General features: G+C 53.3%; 1 protein-coding gene across 2 annotated transcripts in view; it reads left to right on the top strand.

Annotated features, from left to right (window-relative positions):
• Positions 1 to 2,110: 2,110 nt before the first annotated feature.
• MNT (MAX network transcriptional repressor) overlaps positions 2,111 to 27,668 on the top strand; it is a 44,365-nt gene continuing 18,807 nt past the window's right edge. The window contains exons 1-4 of one of the 2 annotated variants that reach the window (XM_087751547.1): positions 2,113 to 2,581; positions 18,383 to 18,959; positions 21,988 to 22,029; positions 22,753 to 22,864. In XM_087751547.1, the coding sequence (XP_087607673.1) occupies positions 2,509 to 2,581; positions 18,383 to 18,959; positions 21,988 to 22,029; positions 22,753 to 22,864 (804 nt within the window). In that variant the 5' untranslated portion in view covers positions 2,113 to 2,508. Of the gene's footprint in view, positions 2,582 to 18,382; positions 18,960 to 21,987; positions 22,030 to 22,752; positions 22,865 to 27,668 lie in introns of both variants that reach the window. The other variant, XM_087751548.1, reaches the window with a different exon arrangement.

Raw genomic sequence — 27,668 nt, 5'->3', positions numbered from 1 at the left:
GCTTTCGCAGTCGTTCCCTACATCTTCCACTCGTGAGCGATGACGACACGCTCATCACTGCTGGCAAGGATTCAGATAACCCGGAGAGGAGTTCATGGCAAGGCCCGGGAGGAAATGACTGCTTCCATCTGCAGAGAAATCTGTGATGAGTGTGCGGTAAGCGAGGCCCCGCACGCCGGGCGAGGAGAAGGCAACCTCCCGAGGGCTGGCGCAGGCACCTTCAGAAGCCAGTCCCACGCTCCACAAACCAGGACAGCCCAGCTCACGAGAGCGTGGTTTTGCCACCTCCAGTGGCCACTCCTCAGTGTAGTTTTTGGTCTGTAAATTCCTTAATTTTTTTAAAATAGAATGGAAGTTCTCACATGAAAATCTTTTTTTTTTCAATCCCGTTCCTTCCATGAGAAGCATTACTTTTTCCAACCAGTTTCTTTTTACTTTACTTCACTATCTGTCCCAGCCCCCAAAAATAAGTTAATCAGAGCGTCGTGGTTTAACCCCAGTCAGCAACTCAACACCGCCCGGCCGCTCGCTCACTCCCCCCCGATGGGATGGGGAGGGAATCGGAAAAGTGAGAAAACTCATGGGTTGAGATAGAGACAGTTTAATAGGGAAAGCAAAAGCTGTACACACAGGCGAAGCAAAGCAAGGAATTCATTCACCACTCCCCATTGGCAGGCAGGGGTTCAGCCATCTCCAGGAAAGCAGGGCTCCATCACGTGTAATGGTGACTTGGGAAGACAAGCGCCATCGCGCCAAACGTCCCCCCCTTCCTTCTTCTTCCCCCAGTTTCCATACTGGGCACGACGCCATAGGTACGGAATGGCCCCGTGGCCAGTCTGGGTCAGCCCCCCTGGCTGTGCCCCCTCCCAGCTCCGTGTGCACGGGCAGAGCAGGGGAAGCTGAGGCGGCCTTGACCGGTGTGAGCACTGCTCAGCGACAACTGAAACATCAGGGGGTGATCGACAGGATTCTCATCCTAAAGCCAAACCACAGCACTGCAGCAGCTACTGGGGAGAAAATTAACTCCATCCCAGCCGAAACCAGGACACAGATACTTAACATGGAAAATTTCAGTGTGGATAATTAAAGTTTAATTTAGTTTTGCAAGCTACTGGAAAAAGGGCCTGAGAGAGGCAAACGTCAGCTAACATCGACTGCAGGCAGCACTCTCAGCTCCGCTGCGAGGTATTTCCAAAAGAGCAGGCGCTACACGCCATCGCTTTCCGTAGACGCCTTCCAAAAGGCTCCCTCTTCTTGCTCTTGCTCGACAGAACGGATCGGCGTTCCCTTGCCGGGCGGCCGCCCCGCAGACGCGGGGCCGGGCAGGCGGCCGCAGCAGAGCCCCTCGTCCCGCTCGCCCACAGAGCCCGCGACCGCCAAGAGCTCCGAAGAGCTTCTGCTAAGAGAGCGCGGGGGCCGGGGCCGGGGCCGGGGCCGGGGAAGGCTCGCTGCCCGGAGAGCCGTGCCCAGGCCCTACCCCGCCACAGCGCCGACGGACAGCGGCTGCCGTGCCTCAGGGCACGGCCTTCGGGCTGGCCAGCCTGGGCCGTAACGGACGTGCATTAAAAAAAAAAAAAAAAAGTATTTTTATTTTCTTGACTTCGGGGCGTTTGGGGAAACCCAGCGGCGGGACGGAGGCGCCACGCGTGGGCCTGCACGTGCCCGCCGGCGCTGGCACCGGTACCCGCCGCAGCGGGCCGGGCCGGGCCCCGGCTTTGCGTGACTCCGTTCCCCGCCGTGGGGCGGCGGCGGCGGCGCCTCGGCCGGGTCGAGCAGCGCCGGGCTCACGGCCCCGCTCCGGCAGCGGCGCGCCCTGCGGGAACTTACTTAGAAAAGCGAATTCCGGTCAACCGCGGCTGCCGGGGCGGGGGGCCGCTCCCCGGGCCCGGCGGGAGGCGGCAGGGCCGCGGCCGGCGACCCGCGGGGCGGCGGGCGGGGTGGGGCGCGGCGCGGGGCGGCGCGGCCCCTTTAAGGCGCGCGGCGGCGGCGCGGGGCGCCCATGTGGAGGTGCTCCATGCCTTGTTGTCCTCCGCGCCCATTGGCCCGCGCCGCGGTGACATATTGTCATGGGCCGCGAGCGCACTGCGGGGGGAGGGCGGCTCGGAAAACCCGGCGGCCGGAGCGCGGCGCCGCCGGCCCGGCCCGGCCGCCGCCGCCCCCCGCCCCGCGTCCGGGCCCCCGCCCCGGGGCGAGCCGGTCTTCGCGGCCGCTCCGCGCGGCCGGCGGGGCCGCGGGGCCGCCCCCGCGTAGCGGCGGGCCGGGCCGGCCGCCCCGTCCCGTCCCGCCCCGTCCCGTCCGGGCGGCGCCCCGGGTTCCGCGCCGCGTCTTGCCGCCGCCCGCCGCGTAGTAGCGGGGCCGCGCCAGCGCCCGCCTGTTGTGTTTCTGTTGCCGCCCGCCATCTTGTCGCCAGCGCTGCTGCCGTCGGGGCGAGCCGCGGGGCGGCGCGGCGCCTGCGGCCGGGCCCGCGCGACCGGGGAGGCGGCGGCGGCGGCGGCCGGGGCCCGCGCCATGAGCATCGAGACGCTGCTGGAGGCGGCGCGGTTCCTGGAGTGGCAGGCGCAGCAGCAGCAGACCGCACGTGGTAAGGGGCCGCGCCGCGCCGGGGCCGCCGCCTGACAGCCCGCGGCCGGCCGAGGCGGCGCGGGAACGGGGGCGGGGATGGCGCCGGGCCGGCCGCGCCGGCACTTCGGGGGGATGGCGGCGGCGGCGCGGGGGGGGGGGGGGGGGGCGGGCGGGGGGGTGCGGGTGCGGGGCCCGGCCGGGGGCGGCTGCCGCCGCGCGGGGAAGTGACAGGGCGCGGGGAGGAGGGCGGGGGGGGCGGCGCGGCGCCGCCGCCCCGGCGGGGGCTCCCTGCGGGCGGGGCGGCCCCCAGGGGCCGCGGTTCCCCGGTTCCCCGGGCCGCGCCGGGGGGCGCCGGCCGCCCCCGCCCTTCCCGCGGGCGCGCCGCCGCCGCGCGCTGCGTGTCCCCGCGCCGGGGGGCGGGGCCGCCGCCGCCTGACGCCACAGGCGCCGCCCGCCACCACGTGCGCGCGGCCACGCCCCGCCCGCGCGCGGGGAGCCCCGTTCCCGCCCGGCCGCTCCCCCCCCCCCCGCCCCTTTCCCCCCCCCCCGCCCCGCGGTGGCGGCAGCGGGGCCGGGGAAGCCCCCCGGCGGTGCCCCCCGGGCCGCGGCCGCCGCCCTGCCGCTCTCCGCGCCGCTCCCGTGCGCCTTCCTCCTGCTGCTGCCGCCGCCGCCGCTGCCGCCCCCGCCGCGGGCGGCCGCCCCTCAGGGGGGCTCCTCTCGTACGGCAGCGCCGGGGCTCGGCGGCAGCGTCGTCAGCGAACGGAGCTTTTTGAGGAACGGTCGCCGCGGAGCGGTTTTGCTCCTTCCCGCCCGCCTGCGGCGAGGGGCGGCGGAGCCGCGCTGCAGCATGAGCTCAGTGACAGGAGCGCGTACCTGCGGCAGGAGCGGGGGGAGCAGCTCTTTGTGTGTCACTGCCGGGCTGCAGCTGCAAAGCCATTGTTTCAGGGATGAGTCATGCAGGAGATAGTAGATGTTACGGAGCAAGACAGCTCCCCGACGTGCAGGGGCAAGAGGTTTCCCCAGTAAGAAACAAACCCCGTGGCTTTACGGGCTGCAGTGGTCCTCTGTGCCCAGCCTGGCCCCGGCGCCCGGCCGAGGCGGGAGCGGGGGGTGACCGAGGCGGGAGCGGGGGGCGACGAGCGCCCTGCCCCTCTTTTAAGCCTGTGACAATTTCATCCCCTCGGACGAGCTCAGCGGCCGTTAATATTCGCAGCTCTGGGGCTCGCAGCTGGTGAATGGGCTTAAACGTTAAACGTTGGAGAGCTGGTATTAAGCAGGGTTGTTTATTATATCTTCTGCTGCTGGAAAAGATTTTAGTTATTCTCCAGCTACCCCACGTTACGAGAACCTTTTGTAAACTGATGCAACAAGTGAGGATCTGGGATACACGGGAAGAAGTGCTGACTGCCAGGCAGGAGTGACCTAGCTGCATCGTGCTGGGTAACCTCGGAAGGCAGAAATTATTTCTAAGCGGGGCGTGGGCAAGGCAATGCACCAAAAAAAAAAAAAAAGGAAGAAATTGGGCGGGCTTTCTAGTTACAAGGAGCAGCGCGCAAGGATGTGTGGAGATGCTGTTCTTGTACCAAAGCGCAACTGCAGGTTGGACCTGCCTGGGTGAGCCGCGCGGCGCGTCCGCGGTTGTGACCGGGCGCTTTGTGTTCTGCTGCGATGCACGCAGTTACCATTGCTGCTGCAACGGAGGCGTCGGGGCTGAACTGGCTGGCGGAGCAGCGGCGTCAGCGCAAACGTGGCTACTTCAGGGAAGTCGTGAGCACCAGGAAGATGTGTGGCATGAGAGGGAGGAGCCCGTCGCTTGAACTTTGGGTAACAGGAAGATGTCAGGGGAGAGCACAAGCAGAGAAATAGCTGGGAAAGGCTGTTTGGGCAACAATAAAGCGTTCTAGATTGGCTTCCTTCCCTCGCCTTCCTCCTCTCCTCCCCCCTCAGATGTGTGTTCAGAGAAGCTTTATGGTCTGCGTTACACCCACTGCCTAACTCTGCAGGGCCAGTCTGGCCTTAAAATCAATCCAGTTTGGGAACAGCATTAGAAAATCTAAAATAAAACTGATTTAAGGCTGCTGGGTCGAAAGCTGACAGCGGTGCTGCAGAGCGCTCGGCCTCGGGCAGGAGCGCGGGACGGGAGCCGGCTCAGGAGTCCCTGCCGACGCGATGGTGAGCGCGGTCCGCGGTCATTCCTTGTGGATCTGCCCAGCTGGTGTCTCAGGCTCTCCTACCAACCAGATGGTGAAATACTGTAAACGCTTAGGCTGTCGCTTTTTCAGACCTGGGAGTAGAGGAGGAAAAAAGTCTTCCATTTAGCCAGGCGTTCACCATGCTGTCTTTATGAGGAAGAAAACTGATAGAAGGGAAAAACAGAAAGGTTTTGGAGAAAGGAGAGCAGAATGGCTTTGGGAGGGGAAAGGGGTAAGGTACGGCTGGTCCCCTTCGTGGGGATTCCTGGAGCGCTGCAGTGCTCGCATGTGAAAACGCGGTGTGTGAGGCATAGCCGCTCGTGCTGCCTGCGTGGAGAGCACCGCGGCCGCTTCCCAGCTGGACAGAGGTGGTGGAGACCTGCCTCTGTGTGCGGTTCGTAACCGGCAAGGAGAGCTTTCTGAACAGAGGAGGTGCAGAAGGGTTCCCTGAAAGCAGACAGCGGTTGGATCTTCACGTTCTCCTTGGTGGTTGGTAGTTACTGGGGTGCAGCTTGGGTGATCTCAAGCTTTGGGGAGTAGTGCAGGGTACGGCTGGTGGGAGAGCTCCGTGGGCTAACCTGAAATGAGATCACGTCCTTCTGGGAGTAAAGTGGTGTCTGCAGAGCTGTGAGATCGACACCTACCCCAGCACCTGCCCTCTCCTTCCGCATAGTGCCCGGTGCTCCCTGTGACACCAGAGGCCCCCGGAGCGCCAGGAGGAGGCCGGCGGCCGCCCACGTGCTGCCTCGTGCAGCGCGTGCCGCGTTTCGCAGGTCTGCACATAAAGCAGCACTCGGCTTTGGAGTCAGGTCCTGCCGTATTCATTGAGGTGCTGGTTTCCATGAGCGTCCAAGCGCTTTCAAACCTGATACGAGTGCCGCAGAACGTCCCGTTTCCCTGGCTGTGACCGATGCCTTTGCTCTGGTCTGTTCATTTTCCAGCAGGTACGCGCGTGGCTTTTCCTGCTCCTTCAGCCTCTTCCACCAGTGGAAAATTAAACCGCGTAGGCTTTGCTTTTCTTAATTTATAACCAGAGCAAGTCTTGTTCTGTGCCTTCAGCTCTCTTGAGGGCCGTTTATTGCTTTGGGGAGTTGTTTGCGGCCCTGTTTGGGTTTGGGCTGGGGTGCAGCCCGGCTGCGGGCCGCTCCGACCCACCGCAGCGAAACCCGGGCGGCTTTTGGTGTGGAGCCTGCCCCGCCGCCAGCCTGTCCGCAGCGGTGTCGCTTCTTGTGTCCCTAGCTCGTCAGGCACTGCCTACAGCGTGGGTCAAACCGTGTTTACAAGGTGTTTACCCAAAAGCCTGTTGAATATTACATATTATACGTACTAATATTTCAGAGAACATAATTTCAAATTGCTGAAAAAAACCAAGAGTCTAAATACTTCAGCTTGAGGTGGACCCATAAGAGTAACAGCTTGATAGAGTACTGTACCATCGCGATCGAGATCTCGGGGGCAAAAAAGACTTCGGGATCCTTGAGTTGTGCCGTTCGTTAGTAAAGCTGAGGTCAGACTTCACTAAAACACTTGCTGGAATTAGAAGGACGCAGCACAAGTGGTTGGTTGTTAGCTCCCAAGTGAACTGGGAGCAAATGAAATGCAAGTAACAGACTAAGTTAGAGGGAATTGTATGCTTGTTAGTTAAACAACTACCCAGATAGATCTAATGATTTTTACATCTATAGAATCCTCACTCTTGATGACACGTCCACAACATAAACATTTCTGCTCTTTACTGACTTGAAATAGTGGGTTTTGGAGGCTCTTTTGCTTGCGTACTCGTTGCGCATCCCAGTTTGATCCTGTCGGTGTGCTTGGTTTTGTTGCATGCTTTGTGCTGGGCTTGTATGACTCGGAAGTAGTTTCTTATAAATGCGTATGATGGATTTATGTAGATGTGCAGAGAGATGTAACGAAAATGAAACTTCAGTGGTTTGGCTCGTCATCCGTGCTCCTGTTTATACGCTCAGCAGACCCGTTCTCCTACACGATGACAAATGTTATGTAAATGATGATACTAGTAATAATTTTATTTGGATCTCATTAATTTAGGGGGGGGAAAAAACCGACAGGTTTGGGGGAGGCGAGGGGGATGGTTGATGTTATGCATTTCTTATATTATAATATTGACACCCCGGGAATGCAAGCAATAACAGACACACCCTGGCCACGCACCGCGTTGGCCACATACTTCAGTGTTTCTGAATGTTTTGGGAGTCAGGATTTTGAAGTGCTCTTGTCTCGTCCACATCTGCACTTTCGTGCTTCATAATGTTGCTGCTGATAACCCTTTTTTCTGTAAACAAATGGCTCCCGTGCACGTAAATGCATATGTTTACACATGGGCAAACCCACAAACTGAGATCCTTTTTCTGTCTGTTGCTTGCAAACTCCAGAGACGTTTGACTTGAATTAGAGGGTGGCTGATTTCTTTGAATTTAGGTTAATCCAAGAATGTTTCATCATCTAAGAAAACAAATTTATTTCTAATTGCAAGTAACTAATATTGTTTTCTTAGGGTTTTTCCCATAGATATTCGTCTACGACCCGCTCAGCTTGCGCTCTCTGCTTTGCTTGATGCTGTTCAATTATGTTTATAGCCTTTCATTTTTTTGAATATTGCCAGCAAGGGTGGTGACCAAACAGTAAGCATAGTCCCGGCCTTTCCCATCTCATCTAACTGCCATTTTGGCACACTTCTTAATTGCCTGGAATTGATAACAAGATGCGTGGTGACCAGAAGGATTTCCTCTGGCTGTAGTGCTGCCCACCTGGTGCTGAGGGGCGAGGAAGAGGAGCAGCTCACGCCCAGCATCCGCGTTTCGGCGCCGGCTTGGTGCTGTGCTCGGTGTGGTCCTCCTCTGTCTCTCAACAGATCCCATCAGTATGATGCTGAGACCCATCTCCAGAAACCACACGGGGCTTTTAGGCCAGAGCTGCCTTGTGCCTGGCGGCTCAGGATGCACGCAGGCCCTCAGCGTCTCTGGGGGCACGTGGCCATGTCCTCAGTCATCGTTGGCGTGCTGCAGGCAGCACATCCGTCTGGATTTCTTTCAGGAGAAGTTAAGTGTCTCCTGACAAGTAGTGCGGCGTTTGTCTTTTCTTGAAAGGCTTCCAGGTACAGGAGAGCTGCGCTGCAGGCCCGGAGGACGCCGGTGCCCCATGGCAGGTGGGAATAGCTCTGCTGGACATGAACACAAGCTTTGCTTTCTGGAGTCTGCATAGGCCTGCCGAAACCACAGAATAAACTGACAGCAGGCTGGCTTCTGCAAAATAATTGCCTCACATAATCCTAACCTATCTTGTTACTCAAGTGCTAGACTAGCTTTTGTGCTCACCTTTTCCTTTACTTTTTTTTCCCTTTTTTTCCCTTATGGTGAGTGCAAAGCTGGTGTAGGCAATCAGGCCTGGTGGTGGAGGATGCGGGAGCCACGCTGGCTGCAGCAGAGGAGCCCTGCCAAATCTGATGGTGTCTGCACAATTCATCTCTCCTGACGCACTGAAGTAACTTCTTTATCTCATTGTTTTGCGCGGCAGCGCTGCGTCGTAGGTCAGCAGCAGGGCTGGAAGTTGGGGACCTGCTTTCCTTAACCCTGCTGATGCCTTTTTCTGTGCTGCGAGGCATGTCGGCTGAATTTTGTCTACAGAATGCTGAACTTCCCAAAACCTGACAGAGCTATATAAACATGAAAACTTTTTTTTTCCCCCTTCATAAATTGAAGAGAGCTCTGATGCTCTCAGTGATATCTTGTGGCAGTGAGTCCCACAGTGTAATTATATTTAATATGTGAAAAGGTTTCTTCGTTTTTAACTTGTTGCTTTTCGGGTATTTGAGACATGTAGCGCTGAGGAGCGCACTGGCTGCCCACCCTGCGTGCTGGCCTGGGGGTTCGGGGCAGAGCCACACGTGCAGCTGCAGTCCGAGGGAAGAAGTAAAACTGCACAGAAGTTGTCCTTCATCTCCCATCTTCATCCCCTCCTGTCGTCTTTACATGTACAGGCATACGGGTGTGCTTAGAAAGGGAACGATAATACAAATGCAAAATACTGCGTATAGAGTTTGCAGGTCTTCCTTCTCAAAAAAAAAAAAAAAAAAAGCAAAATTCCCTTCCACTTGCTGATAAATTGTTTCACCAAGGGACATCAAAGCATTTTATAGTCCTTAGTTGAATTTTGCAGCACTTCTGAAAAGGACACAGGTGGAAGAGCTGAGGTGCGGGGATGCGAAGTGCCTGACCTAAAGCTGTGCCTTGATAAGGTGAGAAGTAAAGTTGAGCTTTCTGGTTCCCTGTCTCCGGTCCAGCTGGATGTGGAGGCTGGAGTATAGGAAGCCCCAGACTCGCTGAACATCACAGCGTCTCCTGACTGGAAGCTGCCTGTGTTGCATTGTAGAGGATAGGACAGGGATGAGTAAGGAATGTTTTGTACTGAAATCGGGTTTGTCTTATTGCAGATGGTACAAGTGACTCAACTTGCTAGTTAAAGATTCCCTTGGGCTTTCCCTGTCCTTCCTTCGGCCTCTGATCTTTTCCATAGCAGCATCTGATAAAGTTGTTTCCTCTGTGTTTCTGTGCTCAGGGTTGTACATAAGAAGCGTGATGTATTTCTGGTGGTAGCTCCTGAGAGCCTAGGGGTGGTGATAACCCTGCAGAAGGCGATGGATGTGCCATGTGTTAGCACGTCTTATGCCTGGTGTGTAACACAGGTAGTGCTACCAGGAGCTGTACCTAAGTGCTGTTGCTGGTAATGGGATTCCCAGTGTCCCTGGGCAATGTGTTTGTATTTCTGTAGGTAGCAGAGGCAAGGGACAGAGACAGGCTGTCCGGAGTGACCTCAGCAAGGTACGCGGGAGCTGGTTCTGCTTGGGCTAGTGAGCCTGAGCTAGCGAGAGATGCTGGGAAAGAGATCAAACTCATCTTCCCTCTGTAGCACCCTCTCCCACTTTTCTAAAATCGCCTGGTATGAACAGGACCATTGAATTCAATGCCCACTGTATGAAATTCTGGTCTCATTCTTGACTCCCTTTCCTTCATAGACCAATTTAGCTTGTTAGAAGTGCATCCTTGCTCGTGAAGTCTCCAGACCAATCTCTGAGTATTTGTGCGGCTCAAAATACACCAGGTTTTCCTGCTGCAGCACAGAATACTCCCTGGTTCAACCCCTCACGTCAGTGCAGTCACATCACCACCAGCGAAGGTTTGAGAGGAGGCGGCAGCACCTCACGTAGATCAGTTGACGATCTGGGTGCTGTCAGGCAGGCAGAGCAGGTATCTCCCCTTGGAAAATCTCCTGCTACCAGCTGACAGCTTGAAGCATTCAAACAAGTCTGTCACTCTGGTTTTGATGAGCTTTGTTCTCTCTGATTGAAATTCCAATGGTCAAATGGCAGGATCTTGCGAGTGAGGACATGCTGTGGTTTTAGGTGTGATGTAGATTGAGCTCTTGTCAATTTGTGGGAAGCTGAGCGAACGAAGACCATAGCAAGTATTTTTGATGAGGAATGCACATCTAGTGTGTGCCTGGACCATCGGCAGAGGATGCGGTAGGTGCAAGGTTTTCGTCGCGAAGGTGGGCAGAATCGCAGGGATGCTGTAACGTGTGCTGGAGGAGGACGTGGCCTGCTCCGAGAACCCGCTCTTCCTCTCGGGGTGCCGGCACGCTGACTCTGCGAGTTAGACCTTAACTTTGGGAAGAGCCTTGCTCTGTGACTGAGAGCAATGTCTGTGTGGATTCAGAGATGGCAGGGATAACTGCCCTGGTGCGGCCAATTCGGGTGATCGAGGAAAGCTTCTGTGCATGGGTAGTGTGCTTTGATGGGCAGATACCCTTGGATTCTCGTCTCCTTTTCTTTTTCAAGTACAGGGATAGGATTCTGAAGGGTAATCTGCTCATTTCCATTCATTTCCTTGAGAAGAGAGCTGACTAGCGTGAGCAGCCTGTGAAAACAACCCCTGGCACAGCCCTGGGGTGAAGGCGCAGCAGTGGGCTGTTGTTCTCCTCATGGGGATCGAGGAACATTAGTGAACTGATGTCGAGCAAATACGCTTACCTAACAGGCTGGTAATTAACCCACAGATCCAGTTTTGCCATGACTCAGTGTGTGACATGAAGTCATTTAACCTATCTTTGCTTCGGTTTCTAGCTTGTGTAAAATACAAGCAGTGCGTTGTCTGACTTAAAAGAAGTTTGCAGACCGCTTGCGTCCCGAGGGTCTGAGACCCGCTTGCGAGCGGTGGATGAAGTGGGGTCTCGGAGTCTCTTCTGTGGGCACATCAAGTGTCTGGGCTTTTTGGTTTGTTTTAAGAGTACATAGTTTGTTTATAATATGGTTTATTAAGTCAGCTCATGTTTACCATTCTTTTCCAAGCAGTACATTTAAAGCGCATCATCGTTCGCTGTGTTTCTGCAGACTTCAGCGTGTCACGCTGTCCCAGGGCCGGAGACAGCGGTGGGAGCAGGTGGGGTTAGATCCTGCCTGTCGCCAGTGCTGCTTTTTGCTCTGAACTGCGACACAGAAGCTGTTCAACTTGCAAATAACAGCTTATCAGAACACATTACTTTGTCTCCTTATTTCTTAAAAATGCCGATGCCCAATGGAAGAGCATTGAGACAGCATCTCGTATAGAAACGGCTCTGCTGGTGGTCTGCCCAGGTGAAGCTCCTCAGACGATGGAGCAGAGTCAGGAGTCAGTCGTGTGCTGTTGGTGCCCACTCCGCCTGCCAGAGCCAGGGCTTTTCTGCATTTTATCCTGAACTCGGCAGAAAGGTGCCACAAGGGTTTTCCACCAGTCCGGTCTGCCAAGCGTTGGTGCTGCAGCAGAGACGGCGCGCGGCGTGCTCGGCACCTTAACGGCTTGAAGGCACTGGGGTGGTCTGTGTATATATAAGGCTGTCCACGATGGTTTTATTTTTTTAGCCGTCTTGATTGGTTTACTTTTCCTTTGTAGTACTGCTAAATCCTGGCCCTTTATTTCTTTCTTCTGTCTGCTAAGAGTTAGTTGTGACTAAAATGCAGGTAAAATGACTATCTGGAGCTGATTCAGGGTTTCAGTTAAGCACTGGAAAAGCAAATTAAAGCACAATGTAAATTATCCCTAGAGATTTGAGAAGCTGTTGCTTTGAGAAACGTCTGCCAGGTATTACTTAGTTATGGTTGATTCTTCTTTGGGGCTTGGGAGATGAACTACAAGATTTCTTGAGGGTCTTCCCCACCTTCCTTTCTGCGTTCCAGGAGCCGCGATGGTTTTGTTGAAGGGAAATACTCACTTCCCTGGCAGCCATCTGTCTCCGTAAAGTAGGAATAAAGCATGTCTGCACCCTCGATTTTATCAGGCAAGAGGATCATCTTGTGATTTCTCTGATTTATTTCAGGTTTGGATACTGAGGTCACTTTGATTTCTAAGAGTTACAGATAAGCCCGTCATGCTGAAACCACTAATGGCCTGTATTGGTTGGTGCTAAGGAGGGCTAGTTTATGTGAAGGCTGATTTTCCTTTGCTTTTACAGATATGACATAAATATGTCATCATCCTCTGGCTGAGAAAGCGGAGATTCAAGTCTTTTTGTCATTAATAGTGAATGGTGACATTGTCTGCAGATAAGGTGTGAAGAGTGTGCGGTGTGCCGGTGCGGTGAGGATAACTCAGCTCAGGTGGGAGCCAGGGTCTTTAAAACCCTGAAATTGCAATCCCAGGAGGGCTGGCTTAACTCTCACTCCTCCGGAGTGTATCACGAGCTTCTGATTTCTAATCATGAAGCATTTCAGTATCCTTTGGGAATAGCACGCTTTGAAAATGCAGTTTAGTCTTTAAGAATACAGTGTTTGTGGCCCGGTCTACGTTAATGGGAAGGGAAATGGAGCGTCTTGGTAGTGGGCTGAAATCTGAACACAGCACCTAGATGAGCAGCAGCACATGAGCGGTCTCGTCGAAGAGCTGTCGGGTGCCTTGCCGCCGGCTCTTTCCCGCGGTCTCACCGGTGAGGGCCTGCTGCAGCCGCCGGCACAGCCGGGAGCCCGGCGGGCTTCGGGGAGAAGTGCTGTGTCTCAGGGCTGCCGCGTTGCTGATGGAGAAGCAGCAGTGTGAAGGGATGGACACTGAACAGGGGCTTTAGCAAAGACGGGAGGGAGAAGTTGGGCTTGTGTTGTGCTGTTCTCAAGCAAAATTCAGAGCGGCTCGGAGAAAAGGGGTCACAATTTTAAAGCGGTCTCAGTCCTCCAGCTTGTTTCTAGGCACTTGAAAGCGCCGGCGGCTGTTTGCTGGCCTAGCTTCTTGTGTCAGCAGCCTTAGTTATGACTCAGAGTTAGCCTGGCTCAGGCGGAGCACTGCTGGTCTCCAGTCCTGCTGACGCGGTTCTTATCTTCCCTTTCCTGTTCTCCCCTGCGGAGTCTGGGACCTGCAGAAACAGAAACCAGCCTTGAGATCCAGCCTGCCCTTCCTCTCGGCGTGGCCGTCCCCCTGCCCAGGTGCGGCCGGACCGGCCTCGGGAATGGAAATAATCTGGAGACTCTTTCTGTCCCCATCACGTTCCTGGCATGAACCAGGAGTGACTCCCGCGGGTGATGCTGCTGTAGAACCGGTGTGAGTGAGATCCAGGGCGCTCTTCTCCGGGTCTGTTCATGGTGTGCAGTAGCTCCAGAAGCATTGAATCGTTCAGAGAAACACTTCAAACTATTCAGAAAAATTATACTACAGAACTGCCGTTGCCTAACTGTTCATGAAGTTAAGGAACGTTCTCTCTGTGTACCGGGGAGGGACATTTAAGCGTATGTAGAGGTAAGATGCTTGATTATGCAAAGGCACATGCCATTGATAAATTCTGAGTACTGATAGTGTCCCTAGTACAAAATAGGAGCATTAAAAAGGACATTAAAATACTGTAAAGGCATGCTCACGCAGTGCTCTTGCAGCGCGACTTGGGCGGGCGGCTCGGTGACGTACCCTGGCCGCTGCCGGGCCGCGCTGCTGGCCCAGGAGGCACGTGCGGTTCTGCCTGCACGGCCGCTCGCTTCGCTGGCAGCGCTGGCCGTTACAGATGGGTGGCATTTCCAGGGCAGGCAAAAGGGAGGAGATAAATTTAAACCCAGCAGATTATTAGGTAACAAAGTTAAGAATGCCTGTCACTGTGTATTCCTGGACCATCAGGGTCCTAAAATAGCACCAGTCCACCGGTCAGGAACGCTGACCCTGTTTCTGTGTCCTCCTGTGACAAGATTTGCTGTTCTGCTGTTGCTGCTGGTGTTGCTGTCTTCCTGTACGGTGTACGGCCTCGCCGGCTTGGCCGGGAAGCAGAGGTCCCCCCGCTCTCGCGACGTGGGCCTTTTGGCAGGCGGTGGTGTGGGCAGGGTGAGGGTCCTTGTCCCCTCGTGCCTCGGTTGTGGTTCCGACCCCCTGAGGGTTCGCAGGGCTGGATCGCTCCCTTGATTCATTCAGTCCTCAGTCCCTTTTAGGAGAGCGTCAAGAACGAGTGGAAATTACACGTGATTTTGGTGTGCATCTTCTGGCTCAGCTGTCTCTCTGAGCCCAAGAAAATGCCCTAAGCCTTGCGTGCTTTTTCCATGCTGGGCTCGCAGAAGCTCACGTCCGGAGCGCGCTGCAGGTGAAAGGATGAGCCACGCGCGTGTCTGAGCGCACGGCGCGCTGTCGCCGTTCATTGTTTTTACCTGTGTCTGTGAAGGAAAGCAGGTGAACTTATTTCATATGGAAAACCAAAGAGCCCTAGGGGGCTTTTTTAAAGCGTGTCTTGACTTTGTATGCAAGGTGTGAGTGCAAAGTGAGCAGGAGACAGAGATCTTCGTAGCTCGGTGGGAGTGTTTCTGTCCTGAAGGCGTGTGTCTGTTAGGAGGAGACGGCTTAGAGACCCTTCGGGCCTCTCGGTGGCGAGAGGGGTTGGTAGCGTGGTTCCTTTTTGCCTGTGGATGAGTCAGACACAGAGGACAGTGGCTAACTGGTGTCAGATTTTGGCTAAAAAAAATCCTTGAAATAAACTCTTTAGCTCAAGGGAGCTCAAGATTTGCAACACCAAAGGCCTTGTTGGCAGCTTGTCAGCAGCCCCAGGGCTGCACCTGCTTCGCAGAGACATTTACATAAATATTTCTGATCAGTAATGCGCGCTTGTAACCTTACTTTCCTGTTCTCTTGGCTTCCTCGATGAATGAAAATTATTTGTTGTAGGAATTTCACTGCCAACTCCCGGTCGTGCACTGGAAGGCATTGCCATCGGTGCAGACCTCAGCTGCAGGTCTCCTTTCTAGGTCCTCTGCTATCGCGACGTTAGCTCCAGAAGCCAGTGCAGGAGTGAATTCAGCATGGGCAGGTTCTGCTGTTCTCATCAGACCTCGAGCAGTGCCAGGAGCTTCCAGTAATTGACTTCTTTGCTGCTGCCTTCCAGTCCGGTGCAGTTTTACGTCTGGGTGGAAGTTGTGCGGTCTTTTTGTCCGGCGTGTGCCGGGCAGGGGCTGGCGCCGGGTCGGCATCCGGGACGCTCTCCCTCTCCCAGAGGCCAGCTACCTGTGCTGCCCCGGCGCTGGCTGCGTGGCCGAACACGCACACAGAAAACACGATTAGTCAGCAGGTCACCGGGGTTGAATTTCCTCGTGCGTCCTGTGCCAGGGCCATCGTGTTGCCTCTGGCTGCAAACCAAGCAGCAAAGTGGAGCAAACGAATTACAGACAAAGGGCTTTTATTTATTAGTTATTAATGTTGTTCAATTGAACCAGTCTGAAAGCATTGGTAGCTAAGATTTATGCTGTTTACTTCAGGGGATTCCTGCTGGGGTTTTTGCCACCCTGCCCTGCTTTACTCCTTCCTTTAAGGAAATGTTGATAATTACCCTGAAATATTTTGAGAAAATATAGAGAATACTGCATTCAGACTCTGAGCTTTTGTTTAAACAACCTCACATTTTGGAGTCAGTCAGATCTTGAGCTCACTTACCCTCCTACTTGGAGCTACAAGGAGTTGAATTAAAATTTTAGATTTGAGTCTCGGGCAACCATGGGAAAAGTGCTCTTTGGATGTGAAATCCTTGCAGATGACTGAATTTCACACAGTGCCTTCCCAGGTGCCTCAGGGTCAGAAACCGGAGATGCAGCCCTGGTGCTGGAGCTGAATCCAGGTGTTGCTTTCTCCTCGTGTAGGTGCTGGACAGTATTTACCCTGTCAGCTGGGTGCTTGGCCTCGTTCCTGGTCTCATGAGGTGCGTGTTTCGGCTGTTGTTGCAGCTGAGTGTTGAACTAGGGCTGCTAAGGTTTGCAAGGTTTGAAGTTCCCCTCCTTCCCCCCTCCGCCAGCAGGTACGGTGCCGGGCTGCCTTCCCTGAAGCTCACGCTGCGTGTCCCTTCGGGCGCTGCTCGCTGGCTTCCTCTGCTGAGGGGTCTCGGACGCTCTGCTGCAGGCCTGGTGTGGCTCTGGACAGAGTTGTTCAGGTAACCAGCGAGCAGAGTTGGGTCAAAGTCCTTTAATGAAGGTTGGAGGAAATGCAACGCATGCTGTAGAAATCCCGGGAACTTCAGGAAATCACGTCGTCGGTGAATCGGGGACAGCAACGCTGCGTGGTCACGTGTGCCAAGGTCATTCAGAATCGGGAGTAAAAGTTTTGTTCCCTTTATTGCTTTCTGTTGCTTTTGCACTACACCCCTCAAAATCAAAAGCTGGGTGAGAAAGTGCCCAAGCAGCGGCAGGGCCCCTCGGGTGCTGGGGAAGGACTGGGCAGCTCCACAGCTGGTGAGGTTGCCTTACCGGGGGGACCCTTTTCCCCTTGTTCCACTTGTATTTAATATAGCTTCTTCTTGAAGGTAACTGGGGGTTTGAGCGTAACCTGGTAATTCCAGGTTGCAGTATACATGCTTTTCTATCAAATTTCCTAAAGATGCACTCCAGCGTTTAGGTCAAGCCCAAGATTCTCCTGTGGACAGGCTCTTTCGGGATGTTTCTTAGACATCTGAACCCCCTGATATTGGCCACTATATAAGACAGGATACCAGACTGTATGCATCACTTCTCTGATCCCTTGCTTGATGAAGTAAGGGTTTATTTTCCAAATATTTGTATATTACTGTGAAGAAGTCATAGCTCTAGGCATGCTGTTGGTGCACCATTTTTTGTTGCAGCTCCTTGGAGGCTGTCAGGAATGAGATCCACTGACCTTCATGGACGGCGAGTTTGGAGATACTTGATTAAGGCTGTGAGATGTCTAGATGCCAGGGCCACTGGCGCCACAGGACTTGTATAAATAAATTTCATTTGTGCTGTGTTCACACAATTGAAGCCGGAGACCTGGATCGCATTTAATGAGGTTTATTTTGCTAGTCAGGCCACACGGATTTCATTTACTTTGCCTAGTGTTCTAAAAACATATAGGAACGTGTGCACATCAAAGCTAAGCTTAAGAGCTTGAATAAAATCCCCAGCAGTAAAGAAGTGCCCTGACGGGTTTGTACCAGTGTGAAGTCCGTTGAGCTAAGATTTACACTTGATAGTAAAAAATACAGGGTATTTTAACCGAAGAAGCCCGCCCTGCCCTGCATGGGTGGTTGGTTATGACCAGCTGCAGTCCCGCGGCTGCTGTTTATCTCTCGGCTGTTGGGTGTCCTGGGTCAGTGCTGGGAGAACTGGGAGCGGGGGACGCCTGGCTCACGAGGTTCCCCTGTCTCCTGCACGCTGGCTCTAGTTCAGGAGGCGATCCGGAAATGCAGTGTCTTTTCCCAGGATGCTGTTATCAGGGCTGGTCTCTGGGCTTGTCCTTACCTCCCTGGAAGCGACCGTCGGCGTTGTCCTGGGGCTGTCACAGGGCCAGGGCGGGCTCCTTGGTAAAACGCTCAATAGCTCTTTGCCAATTTAAAAATAGAAAAGGAAGAATTGAAAATGTTTTGTTGTGGATTGATTTCTTCTGCTGTACAATAGAGCGCAGTGATGTGTTTACACATGGACACAAGCAAGGAGGGCTTTGGGAAGGTGTTGTAGAAGAAAGCATTGCTCGGGGTGCTGAGTCCATCCCTGCGGGCTTGCACGAGGGACTGATCCTGCGCCTACACCGGACCCCTCCAAGGAGTGGGCACAGGCTCCCGGCCGGGTCCTGCCACAGCTCTTGAAGGTCCGTTAATCTTGTTCAGCTCAGTAATGTTTGCCCTTGGCAGAGAGGCCTTGCGATTTGTGGGTTTGGACCTTGGGAGTGGGAAGTGACTGGATCAGGCCGTTTCTCTCCACGCGGTGCTGGGACGAGGGAGAAGGACGTTGGTCGGGTGATGTGTTGCTTTTCCTCTGCTGCTGCCATTGTGGCGTCCCCGGAGATGTCGGGGTTGCTGCGAATGGCGGCCGAGGCAGGATTTGACTTGGCAGCTTGGTCTCAAGGGCTGAACGTGGGGGCAGCACGTGGTTTACATTTAAACAGTCCGCGCTGGAGTGAAGGGGCAGTGAGCGGAATGTGCAGCATGGCGGGGCCACAGGATGGATCTCCAGGGGCGCAGGTCCTGCCGTGGGCTCGGGCGTGCCGCGGGCCGGGCCACATTACCCCCAAGGCCTCCGCTTCCCTCTCAGGAATGCAGGCGGTTAGTCACCAGCCTGGCGAGAGGCCTGTGGATGGGGAAGGTCAGGGAAGCGCCATTAATAACTGTCGGTGTTTCTCTTTCAGAGGAGAATGAGAAGCACGAGAAGCTCCGCCTGGAGAGGGAGCAGGAGCAGAAGGCGGCCGGCAAGGCCAGCGTGCCACGGGCGAACAGTGCCGTTCCCCCAGAGGAGCCCCGGAGCGAACTGCTGGTGCCCATCTCCCCCCCAGCCCCGGCCCCCCCACCGCCCCCACCCCTGGCAGCCCCCATTTCAGTCATTCCCATCCCTGTTGTCACCAGCCCGCCCCAGCAAGCAGCCCAGACCACCCTGTCCCCGCCACTCGTACAACGCCACCAGCCCCTCGTAAGCACTCCCAGTGTCACTAAGGAAGCATCTTCGGTTGCGCCGGTCATCCAGAGGCCGCCGGGCCCGCTTCTGCCGGACGGAAAAGCTGCTACACCCCCGTCGGGCAGCCCGAAGCAGCTCCAGCATTACGCGGCGCCGGTCCTGGCCATCTCCCAGCACCATGTCGTTCAGCAGCCCATCCAGCCCCAGCCTCACCAGCCCCTGCCGCACCCGGGAGCGCCCCCGCAGCTCGGTGCTCTGAAGCTGGCTCCAGCAGAAGACACGAAACCAAATGAGCAGAAGAAGAGACCTGGAGGGTGAGTTCATCTTGGGTGTGGAGGCTTCTGAGAGGGACCAGACAAAAGTGATACCGAAAGCTGCATCAACCTGGAGCAGCTACTGCTTTTGCAAAGAGTTGTCAGATCAGAGATACCAAGATCCGTGGAAGTTTGGATGTCTGCTTGGTTTTTTGATAGCAGGGTTTCTTAGCTTGATGTTTTTTGTTTTTCCTCCCTGACTACACACTGTAGGATTCTGTACAAGGATTTCTTTTTCCAAGCCAGAACTGTATTGGGAAGCGAGTCCCAGCGCTGCCTGTCTGATCTCAGGTGGCATCTGGTATTATGTTTGGCAAAAGATCTCTGCTTATTCTGGTCAGGGAAATCGTGCAGCAATGCTGCTTGCAGGAACCTTCTTGAAAACTGGGATGTGTTCTGGGAGGTTTTATTTCCCAGGACAGAGATCTCCTTAGCTGCTGTTTCAGTTTCTTAGTGCTCTAAGTGCTAAGGGCCTCCTGCTTGTTCAAAACTCCTGCAGCTGGAAGGGACTGAAGGCTGTTTAATCTGTCCTCACCCTCGGACAGGACTTGTGACTCTGATGTTGCTCCAGGTTAGTGTTTGTCTAACTTGTTCTTAAGGACTTTGGCTGGTGGAGACTCTGTCTTCTCCTTAGTTGGTTGTTTCCAGACCTCAGTATCCTATTAAGTGGTCTGGTATTATTCCTCATGGACTGGGAGAACAAATCGTTCCTTCTTTGCAGCAAGCTTTTACCTGTTTCCCTTGGCCCCTAAGTCTTCCTTCCTGCAGGATAAATGACCTGGATCTGTTCAGTCTTTCCTCCTGGGCCGCGGTGCCTAGACCTCTGACCGTTCTCCCGACTGCCTGCAGCTGGTAGATAACTGTTTGCGGTGGTGTTTAAAATGGTACGGTAATCCCACGGAGGCTGGGCAGAAAGTTGCTCTGTGCGTCTTGCCTGTTCAGTGCAATAAAGCAAATGCACCCCTGGTTTCAGGGCAGGGGTGGGGATCTGGTCAGGAGTCCAGGGGAGATGCTGCTAGACGAAACGCCAGCCGGAGCCCCTCTTGCTGTGCAGCGTAGCAGCGGCGGCCTTGTCCCGCTCCAGCGTGGCTCAGGCTGCCATGCTGAGATAGACCCAGCAGAGCTGGAGGCCCTGCTGGTCGCCCCGGTCCACCCAGCCTGAACAAGTGCCAGCAGAAGAGACAGACAAACTGCCATCCTTTCCGGGCCAGGGACCTGCTTGGGAGAAATGTTTTGGCCAGGTCAAAATCAGGCCTTGCCTTTTGCTCCCTCCTGGATGGAGCTCAGTATTTTGAATGTATCAGAAGGTCAGGATGTGGCAGTTCACTTTCTTTTCCCCAGGTCCTCTGGTCCTTACGGCGTTTGCTTTGAGCTGTAATGCAGAAGCACCGTAACCCCGTTGTGAGAGGAGCACGAGCGCAGGGCTGTGAGTTGGCGCTGACCTTTCCTGTGGGCGGCCTTGGTGCAAGGAGCGGTAGTTTCAGCATCATCTGGTGGGAGCGGGACGAGATGCAAGATGTAGTGGACAAAACGAGGCTTCATAGTGTCCTTTGGGATGTAGAGGTCCCAAAATGCATAGAAGGAAACAGCAAAAGTAATGTAGATAAGAATTTGTAAAGATAACGGCCTTTGTAAAACGCCAGTATAATTCCTCTAAGATAGACTGTGATCTTTAGAGCTCTGCTCAGCTGCAGAAAGGATGTGTATATTTGTGCTTTAATCGAGCGAACGTGTCGCTGGCGTTGGTGTGTGGGTTCAGCCAGGTGTAGAGGGGGTTTCTGATGTCGTGGGGGTACCAGCGAAGGCTGCAGGGGGCTTTGCTGTCCGAGCAGTGGCTGTCCCGGCAGCAGGCAGCGGGGTGGCTGCGGCCGCCCCAGCAAACTGCTCTCGTGCCGTTGCGCCGAGTTTTGCTCCCGGGAAGCCGGGAGGGCTGTTGTCCTAGTGCAAAGCGCAGCGTCACCGCTGTGTCGGTGCCGTAATCAGAGCATTTTACCGTGCAGGATTTCTAAAGCTCTTGGCATAGGCACACCAGAAAAATACCTGTCTGATGCTGAGCAAGTTGCAGAGGTTTCCTGAAGTGCATTTTGATGGGTTACCCCAAGGCGCGTGCTCCTCGTCTCCCCAGAATTGCTCCTTTAGACGTAAGCAGAGAGAAGATGTCTTTTTCAGCTTGTAAATGTTTGGTGGGAAAAGGCTGTCAAATATTTGTTTTTAAATACCTGAATGTTTATTAAATATTAACATACCTCCCGAAATGCTCACTTCAATGGCGGTGTGTTTGCAGCCAAAGGCAAATAATTACTTTGCATAGTGTATGGAAGATACTTGACATCTCCACACGTCTACTAATGTACTTTATCACCACTGTAGCTGAAAAGCTAAGATAACACGAATTCATTTGGCTTTTCCTAAAAGTATTCCTCTGATTGGGAGGGTGGGGACAGAGCAGAACCCCAAAAAGCAGAAGCTCGCCCTGGTTCTTCCTTTAGCAGTGACTGGAGGATTCCTGGATTACTTCATTCCATATTTATGCTCAGCTGTGTTATTTCAGGCACAGTAAAAATCTAAAGCGGTTTGAAGTATGTCTGCCAAGTCCCGTACACTTTAATTTGAAACTGCATAAATCTTATCCCTCTGGAGTGTAGGCGTAGATCAGAAATGGGTCAGAATCGGGGCTATCTGGGACTGTATAAATACATACAATTCATACTTTGTGACTCTCCCCGGTGTTGATAGTAGCCGTGTCTGTGTGTATATACACACATCCTACCTGTTTGTATCTCGCGTGCAGTATATGCGTAATGCTTATCCCATCCAATATGCATGTAAAGTATGGATTTTATCTTGATAGAGAATAGGTAGAAATATATATGCAACTAATATTAAAACAGTGATATCTGAACACCTCTATTGCTTTCTAATATTTACCTGTATATCCTAGACACACACACACTGCTGAAAGTACAGGCTGAATGGCAGTAGTTTTAAACCTGACACTGAGTTTATCTTTGTTCTGTTTGGGTTACAGGGTTGGGACCAGGGAAGTACATAATAAATTGGAGAAGAACAGGTGCGTAGAAAGCCAGGGGTTTGATTTTTTTTTTTTTTTAATTGTAATTCCCCTTCCTTTTTTTTTTTTTTGGCCTATAGTCTGTCAATATTTGTTTGGCTTTGGCTTTTTTTTGTTTGTTCGTTTGTTTTTTAACAAATAACCTGAACAAAATTCTTAGTGACTTTTAATGAATCTTGCAGTATTGCTTTGCTTTCTTACAGCTCAGTTCTGCATCTCTTGCTTCCCAGTATGTTTTACTTAACTGCATAATTGCATTACAATAACCTTGCAAAGCCCTGATCCCGCAAAGTAAATCCCCACGTGCATAACGGTGTAATTTCTCTTTTGATTTAAAGTAATAAAATAGCCAAGGTCAGGGGTCAGTGTACAGTGTGAATACAGAATAAAGACCAGTTTCTGATCCAGAACTCTTAAGTCTAACTAGCTAAATTGGAAATACAGTGAAAGTGGAAGCAACAGCACAGGGAGATGAGAGAGTTCATTTAAGATTGCACAATGGTTTCCTAACAAAGCTGGGGCTAGAATCCAGGCATGCAACCCCGTAGTCTTTCTGCTGGATTGAGCTGGTTCAGCTGTGAGCACGCAGGTAGTCTCCGTGACTGCTATGCACATGTGTAAGTGCTTTGCTGGATTAAGGCCCAAATTAAGTTCTAGCCCTCTGCTAAATTGATTTCTGGTGTGTGCTCCCACAAGCTGACGAACCACCTGTGTTTTCTTTAGACGTGCGCATTTGAAAGAATGCTTTGAGACATTAAAACGCAACATCCCCAACGTAGACGACAAGAAGACCTCAAACCTCAGTGTCCTAAGGAGTGCCTTGCGATACATCCAGGTACGTACAGCGCTCGGGTTACTGTTGGCTGTCATTCAGCGCTTCGTCTGCTGAAACCTGAGAACGGTGCTAACTTTGCTTAAGCCAAGTTACTTATCTTTTTCCTGTAGTGCAAAGGAAAAAGGGGAGAGAAAAACTCCCATTCCTCCTTCTCCTCCCATGTGAGCGTAGTCATTTATAAACTCCAGATTTCCAGAACATTTGGATTTTCTAGGAACGCTGGCTTCATGCAGTCTCCTTATACTAGAAGTCCCTAGTTGACCACAAGTCATTCATACCAGTGATGGTGATGCAGTGAATGGATAATTCAGATGATCTTAAAGAGGGACATCCAGGCTGTATAAACTTAAGCTGCTCCTTTTTGGAGTAAGGTGAATTTTAATCCATGTGTTTCATGGAGGTTTTCTGCTTGCCTAACCAAAATGGACAGACTTCTGTGAAGGTTTGGAATGTCTCAAATTTGTGATGAGATGGAGATGTAAGTACGGGTCATTTGCTTGGAGGCAGGGAAAGACTGGAATTGGGGGTTGCAGGGTGAAGCCCTAGGTGGATGGAGTACCGAGAACGAGTCTGGGAGAAAGTAAAGGTAAAATTCAGTTGTGGTGTTTGCAGGTTGAGTGAAGTGATAGTGTTTGCTTATTTAATATTTGTAAAAGTGGTTAATGGTAGCACACAATTGTCCTCTGTGACTGTGAAATCAATAGCATGTAATGCAATTAAAATTCATCTGGAAAATGGAAGAGTTGCTAAATTTATAGTGCAAATGAAGAGAGCCAATAGACCTCATACATTTTGGCTGGAATAAAGGGTGCTGAGGACTGTTCACAGTGGGCTTTTCCACAGTAAAGCATCGTCTTTTTTCCTTGCTTGCTTCCCATTTTTCTCAGTCTCTCTCAAATACCTCTTCATTCCTATGTTCAGAAGTACTGGACATTGATTACTTGCATCAGCTTTACTTTGGAGAGTCAGTAATTACTCAGCACCTTTCAGAGTCAGACGAGCTCAGCCCTTCTCATTAGTCTTCACCGGTGACTTCCCTTGGAGAGCCTTTGGTTGGGGCAAATTCTAATGGTACCCAGCCACTGGAGGATGGCAAACAAAAGGAAAAAATCTATGTTGCTTAAAAAGGTCATTTTTGGAGATGTGGTTGTATTGCAGCCTACTGGGCATTAGAAAAGATGTGAGCCTTTCGTTTGCTTTCAGGCAGGCTGGTGTCGGTAGAGATGAGCTTCCATTAGCGGTAAGGGAGACGGAGCGGTCTGATCGCCCGCTCTCATGTTCGGGATTTGAGTCCGGAGTCAGGATGTCACGAACGGAGCTGTATCTGGCGTGGTAGCTGGTGCTCCGTGAACATTGATACAGGTGCAGACCTATCTGTGAGCAGACTCTGCTCCCTGGCAGCATTTTTATTCTGCGCTTTTAGAAGACAGCTTAAAACTCTCTTTGGGGATGTCGGTGGGGATGGCTGATTCTTCCTCTCCCTGTTCTCTGGATCCATTGTGAAGTGCTTTGAGGCTTAGACACAATGCAGTTTTGTGCTACCTACTGGTGTACGTACCAACATCTCCATAAATTGCTAGGAATTAAACTCTTGTCATGTCCTCTTAGGAAATGTAAACTACTTTTATGATGGTCCAGAAGGTATTCACAGATTCAGAACCACGTTTCGTTTCCTTTAGGTTTCTGCCACTCAGGGTCCGTTTCAGTGCCGCCTCTGAATTGCTCTTCCCAGCATGGATCCATTCTGGGAATCAGAATGGCTGGGATCAGGTCTGTCGACCCGGCTGCTCCGGGGTGCCTGTGCTGTTCTGTGTGCCCACCGTCTGGGGCTGAAGGGAGGTCTCAGGCTGGTGTAATTGCAGTGTATTTAATTATTCAGTGAAGTGAAAATGCAGAAGTTCTGATGGTTAACGTCGCAATATTTGCATCCCAGCATCGGGGATCGTCACATCGTAGGTTGCTGTATCTGTAGATCTGCAGTTTACCTGCTGCGCTGCCTGTGTGCACCACAGACTTTGTGGCTTGCAGGAGAAACTGCTGAGGAGACTCCTCAGGTGCGTGGTGCCGGTGGGTCAGAAACTCCCAGCTTGCCCCCGTTCCCTCTGGGCTGGCTTCGGGGAGCGCAGGGAGCAGCCCTCAACTTCTCCTGCCAGTTTCAGCACAGAGAAATTGAACTCTCTTGTCCAAATGTCTCTCCTGTCCAAACGTCTCTCCAGCTTCCCGCTCACAGGTGGCCTTAAGGGTGGTGGAGCTGGTTTTGTGGGGGACACGTGGGGTCGGGGTGCCGCAGGAGCCTGGCACTGAGCTGGGTGGGAGAGGGACCAGGGCGCAGGCGGCTGGGAGCCGGCAAGCTGCAGGTGGGGTGCAGGAGGTGTGTGCAGGAGCAAAATTAAAGCCCCGAGGCCATGGAGTGCCGCAAAGGAGAGCTGCCCCGTCACCCGTGATGGCCGGAGGGTGGCCACAGCACTGGGACAGGGCCAGACCGCGCGCTGCGTCCGTCTGTCTGTCTGTCTGTCAGTGGGGTAGCGCTGGGCTGGCGCCGGCAGAGGGGAGGAGGCAGGTCAGGTCGGTCAGCCAGCCTGCGGCCGGACGATCGCCCGCCATGGCAGCAAAGGTCACGGTGACCTCGGGCCTGTCCCAGCCGCCCGCCCTCCCCTCCGGCCGGGAGCTCCCGTGCCAGCGTCCACTTCCATGTGTGCAGCGAGCACATGGCGAGTGCCAGCCCCTGCGTGGCAGGACTGCCCACCCATGGCGGCCGGCGAGCGAGCGGCGGCCTGCGCAGCCATGCCTGACCCAGCACCGGCAGCGGGGCCAGCTTGCCGCCCCGTGGGCGGCGGACACGGCACGGCCACGCCGCTTGTGTAACCTCCTCGCTGGCACAGCGTCCGCTGCTCGCAGCGCCTGGCCTTCTCCTCTCCCGGGGCGGCGAGAGCGTCTCCGGCGGCTGCTCGCTCGAGTTCGCAAGCGGCAGGGAGTATCCCGAGAGCAGAGTGTTTTCCTTGGCAGCGGCTTCGCCGTGGGTCTGCGCCTGGATCACAGGATGCGGTTGTGCTAAAAGTTTCAGTACTCTGTTTATTTGCCTGAAAAAAAGAGATTATTAGGAATCTGATTTGACTTTTCAGAGTTCAAAATTAAAAATGAAATTTACTTTTTTTTTTTTTTAAATGCAGTTTGAATTTCGCTTCGATCTCTCTCAACAAAAATAAGGTGCATCGGTGTGGGATGAAGTGCCTGCAGATGACGCTCGCCTCTCCCCAGGGGTTACAGAGAGCATAGGTGGGACTGCGGCCTGGGCTGGGGCGCCTCCTGCCCGCTAAGGGGGGGTGAGATGAATCCCAGCCTAATCTGCAGACAGGAGCATAGAGTTGGTCATGATTACAAGGAAAAACAAAAGAAACGTTGCCTTCTTGGCAGCAAATCTCACACCAGACTCGGTGTGTTTCACTTGACAGGCTCAGTGCTTACCTCTCTCCCTTGAAAAGAGAACAGGGGAACTGTACAAAGGAGATTTAAAAGTAAAACCTTTTATTCTCAATATAGCAAAGTACTTTTTCACTAAAGGGGAAAAAACAAACAAAAAAAAACAAAGCCAAATGAGCCTTGCAGAGGAGGGGTGCAGCATGCCGGCCCTGAAGCTCTGCTTTGCTGATGATCTGTGCCTGCGAGGAGTATGACAGTGCACTAATTGTTGCAGCCTCTCGTCCTGCAAAATCCTTTTTCCCCATTCCAGCTGAAACTTCTTAGAAACAGGCTGTTTGTTTCCTTGGCTGGATTTAAATATTTGTATCTGCATCAAATCAGATAAGTCAGAAAGTTAAATTCCGAACTTCCTATGGAGCTGTCATTTTAATTTATCCTTAGAGTTGGGCTTGTGCTCTGCAACAGTAAATTAGAATCTCTGCAATTAAACACACTGTTGCACAAAGGAAATTAGGCTGAACGCAGCTGGAAGTTAATAATCCTTTTAAATGGTGATTCAGTTTTAGGCGGTGTAAGCTGTTGTGCTGTGGCTCTCGGCTGAGGGAGTTGTCCCTGCGGGTCACGGCAGCGGGGTGGGCTCTGGTCCCGAGCGGCAGAGCTTATGACGAAGCGCATTTGTTACACGGGCCACTTCGCCCTTCTTTCTTTGCTTTCCTCCCTGCAAAACATGAGTGAAAATGCTGGAGGCCTCCAAAAAGTTTCTAAGATGCATGAAGCGAAGTGGAAAAAAAAATGCAGTGGGAAGCAAATGCTGTTTGCTTTGAGAGAGCAGAGCCCCGTCCCCTCTGCTGGGGCAGGCCAAAGCAGTGTCCCCCAGCAGAGAGCAGGCAGGACAAGCCCGTCGTCTCACCGGACAAGCCCGTCATCTCACCGGAGAGCCGTGCTGCGAGAGGGGATGGCACCGCGCTTCACTTGTGCTGGAGAAGGTGCTGCTGGGGCGGCCGTGGAGCGGAGCCTTGCGCAGAAGACGTCAGACACAGTTCAGAGCCAGGACGTCCGTGCAGCTGGGTGTTTTGATTTGATTCTCCTTGAAGGATTCCTTGCCCCCTAGGAAATGTTGTAATCATCTTAGTTGGAAGCTAATTGAAGGCCTTAAGCAAGACTGTTTTCTCTTCTGTGTTCCCAAACTGTGCCTGTCGCTATGGTACCTGAACACCTTCCAGTTGCAGGGGTTATCTGCTGTTGCATATTTAGTGTAAGATGACATCCAGGCGATTTGCTCACCGGGTGACATCGGGACAGCCAAAATGAGGCGGCTCGTGAGCAGCACAGCCGCAGCCTGGCAGCTTTCAGATCACTCTGCAAGTCCTGCTTGTTTGCCAGT

This window comes from Nipponia nippon, unplaced genomic scaffold (genome assembly GCF_047370975.1).
Source record: "Nipponia nippon isolate SJK-2023a ecotype South Korea unplaced genomic scaffold, ASM4737097v1 scaffold_15, whole genome shotgun sequence".
Lineage (NCBI taxonomy): Eukaryota > Metazoa > Chordata > Aves > Pelecaniformes > Threskiornithidae > Nipponia > Nipponia nippon.
The sequence above is the reverse complement of the archived record's forward strand: the minus strand, read 5'-3'. Positions and strand labels throughout refer to the sequence as shown.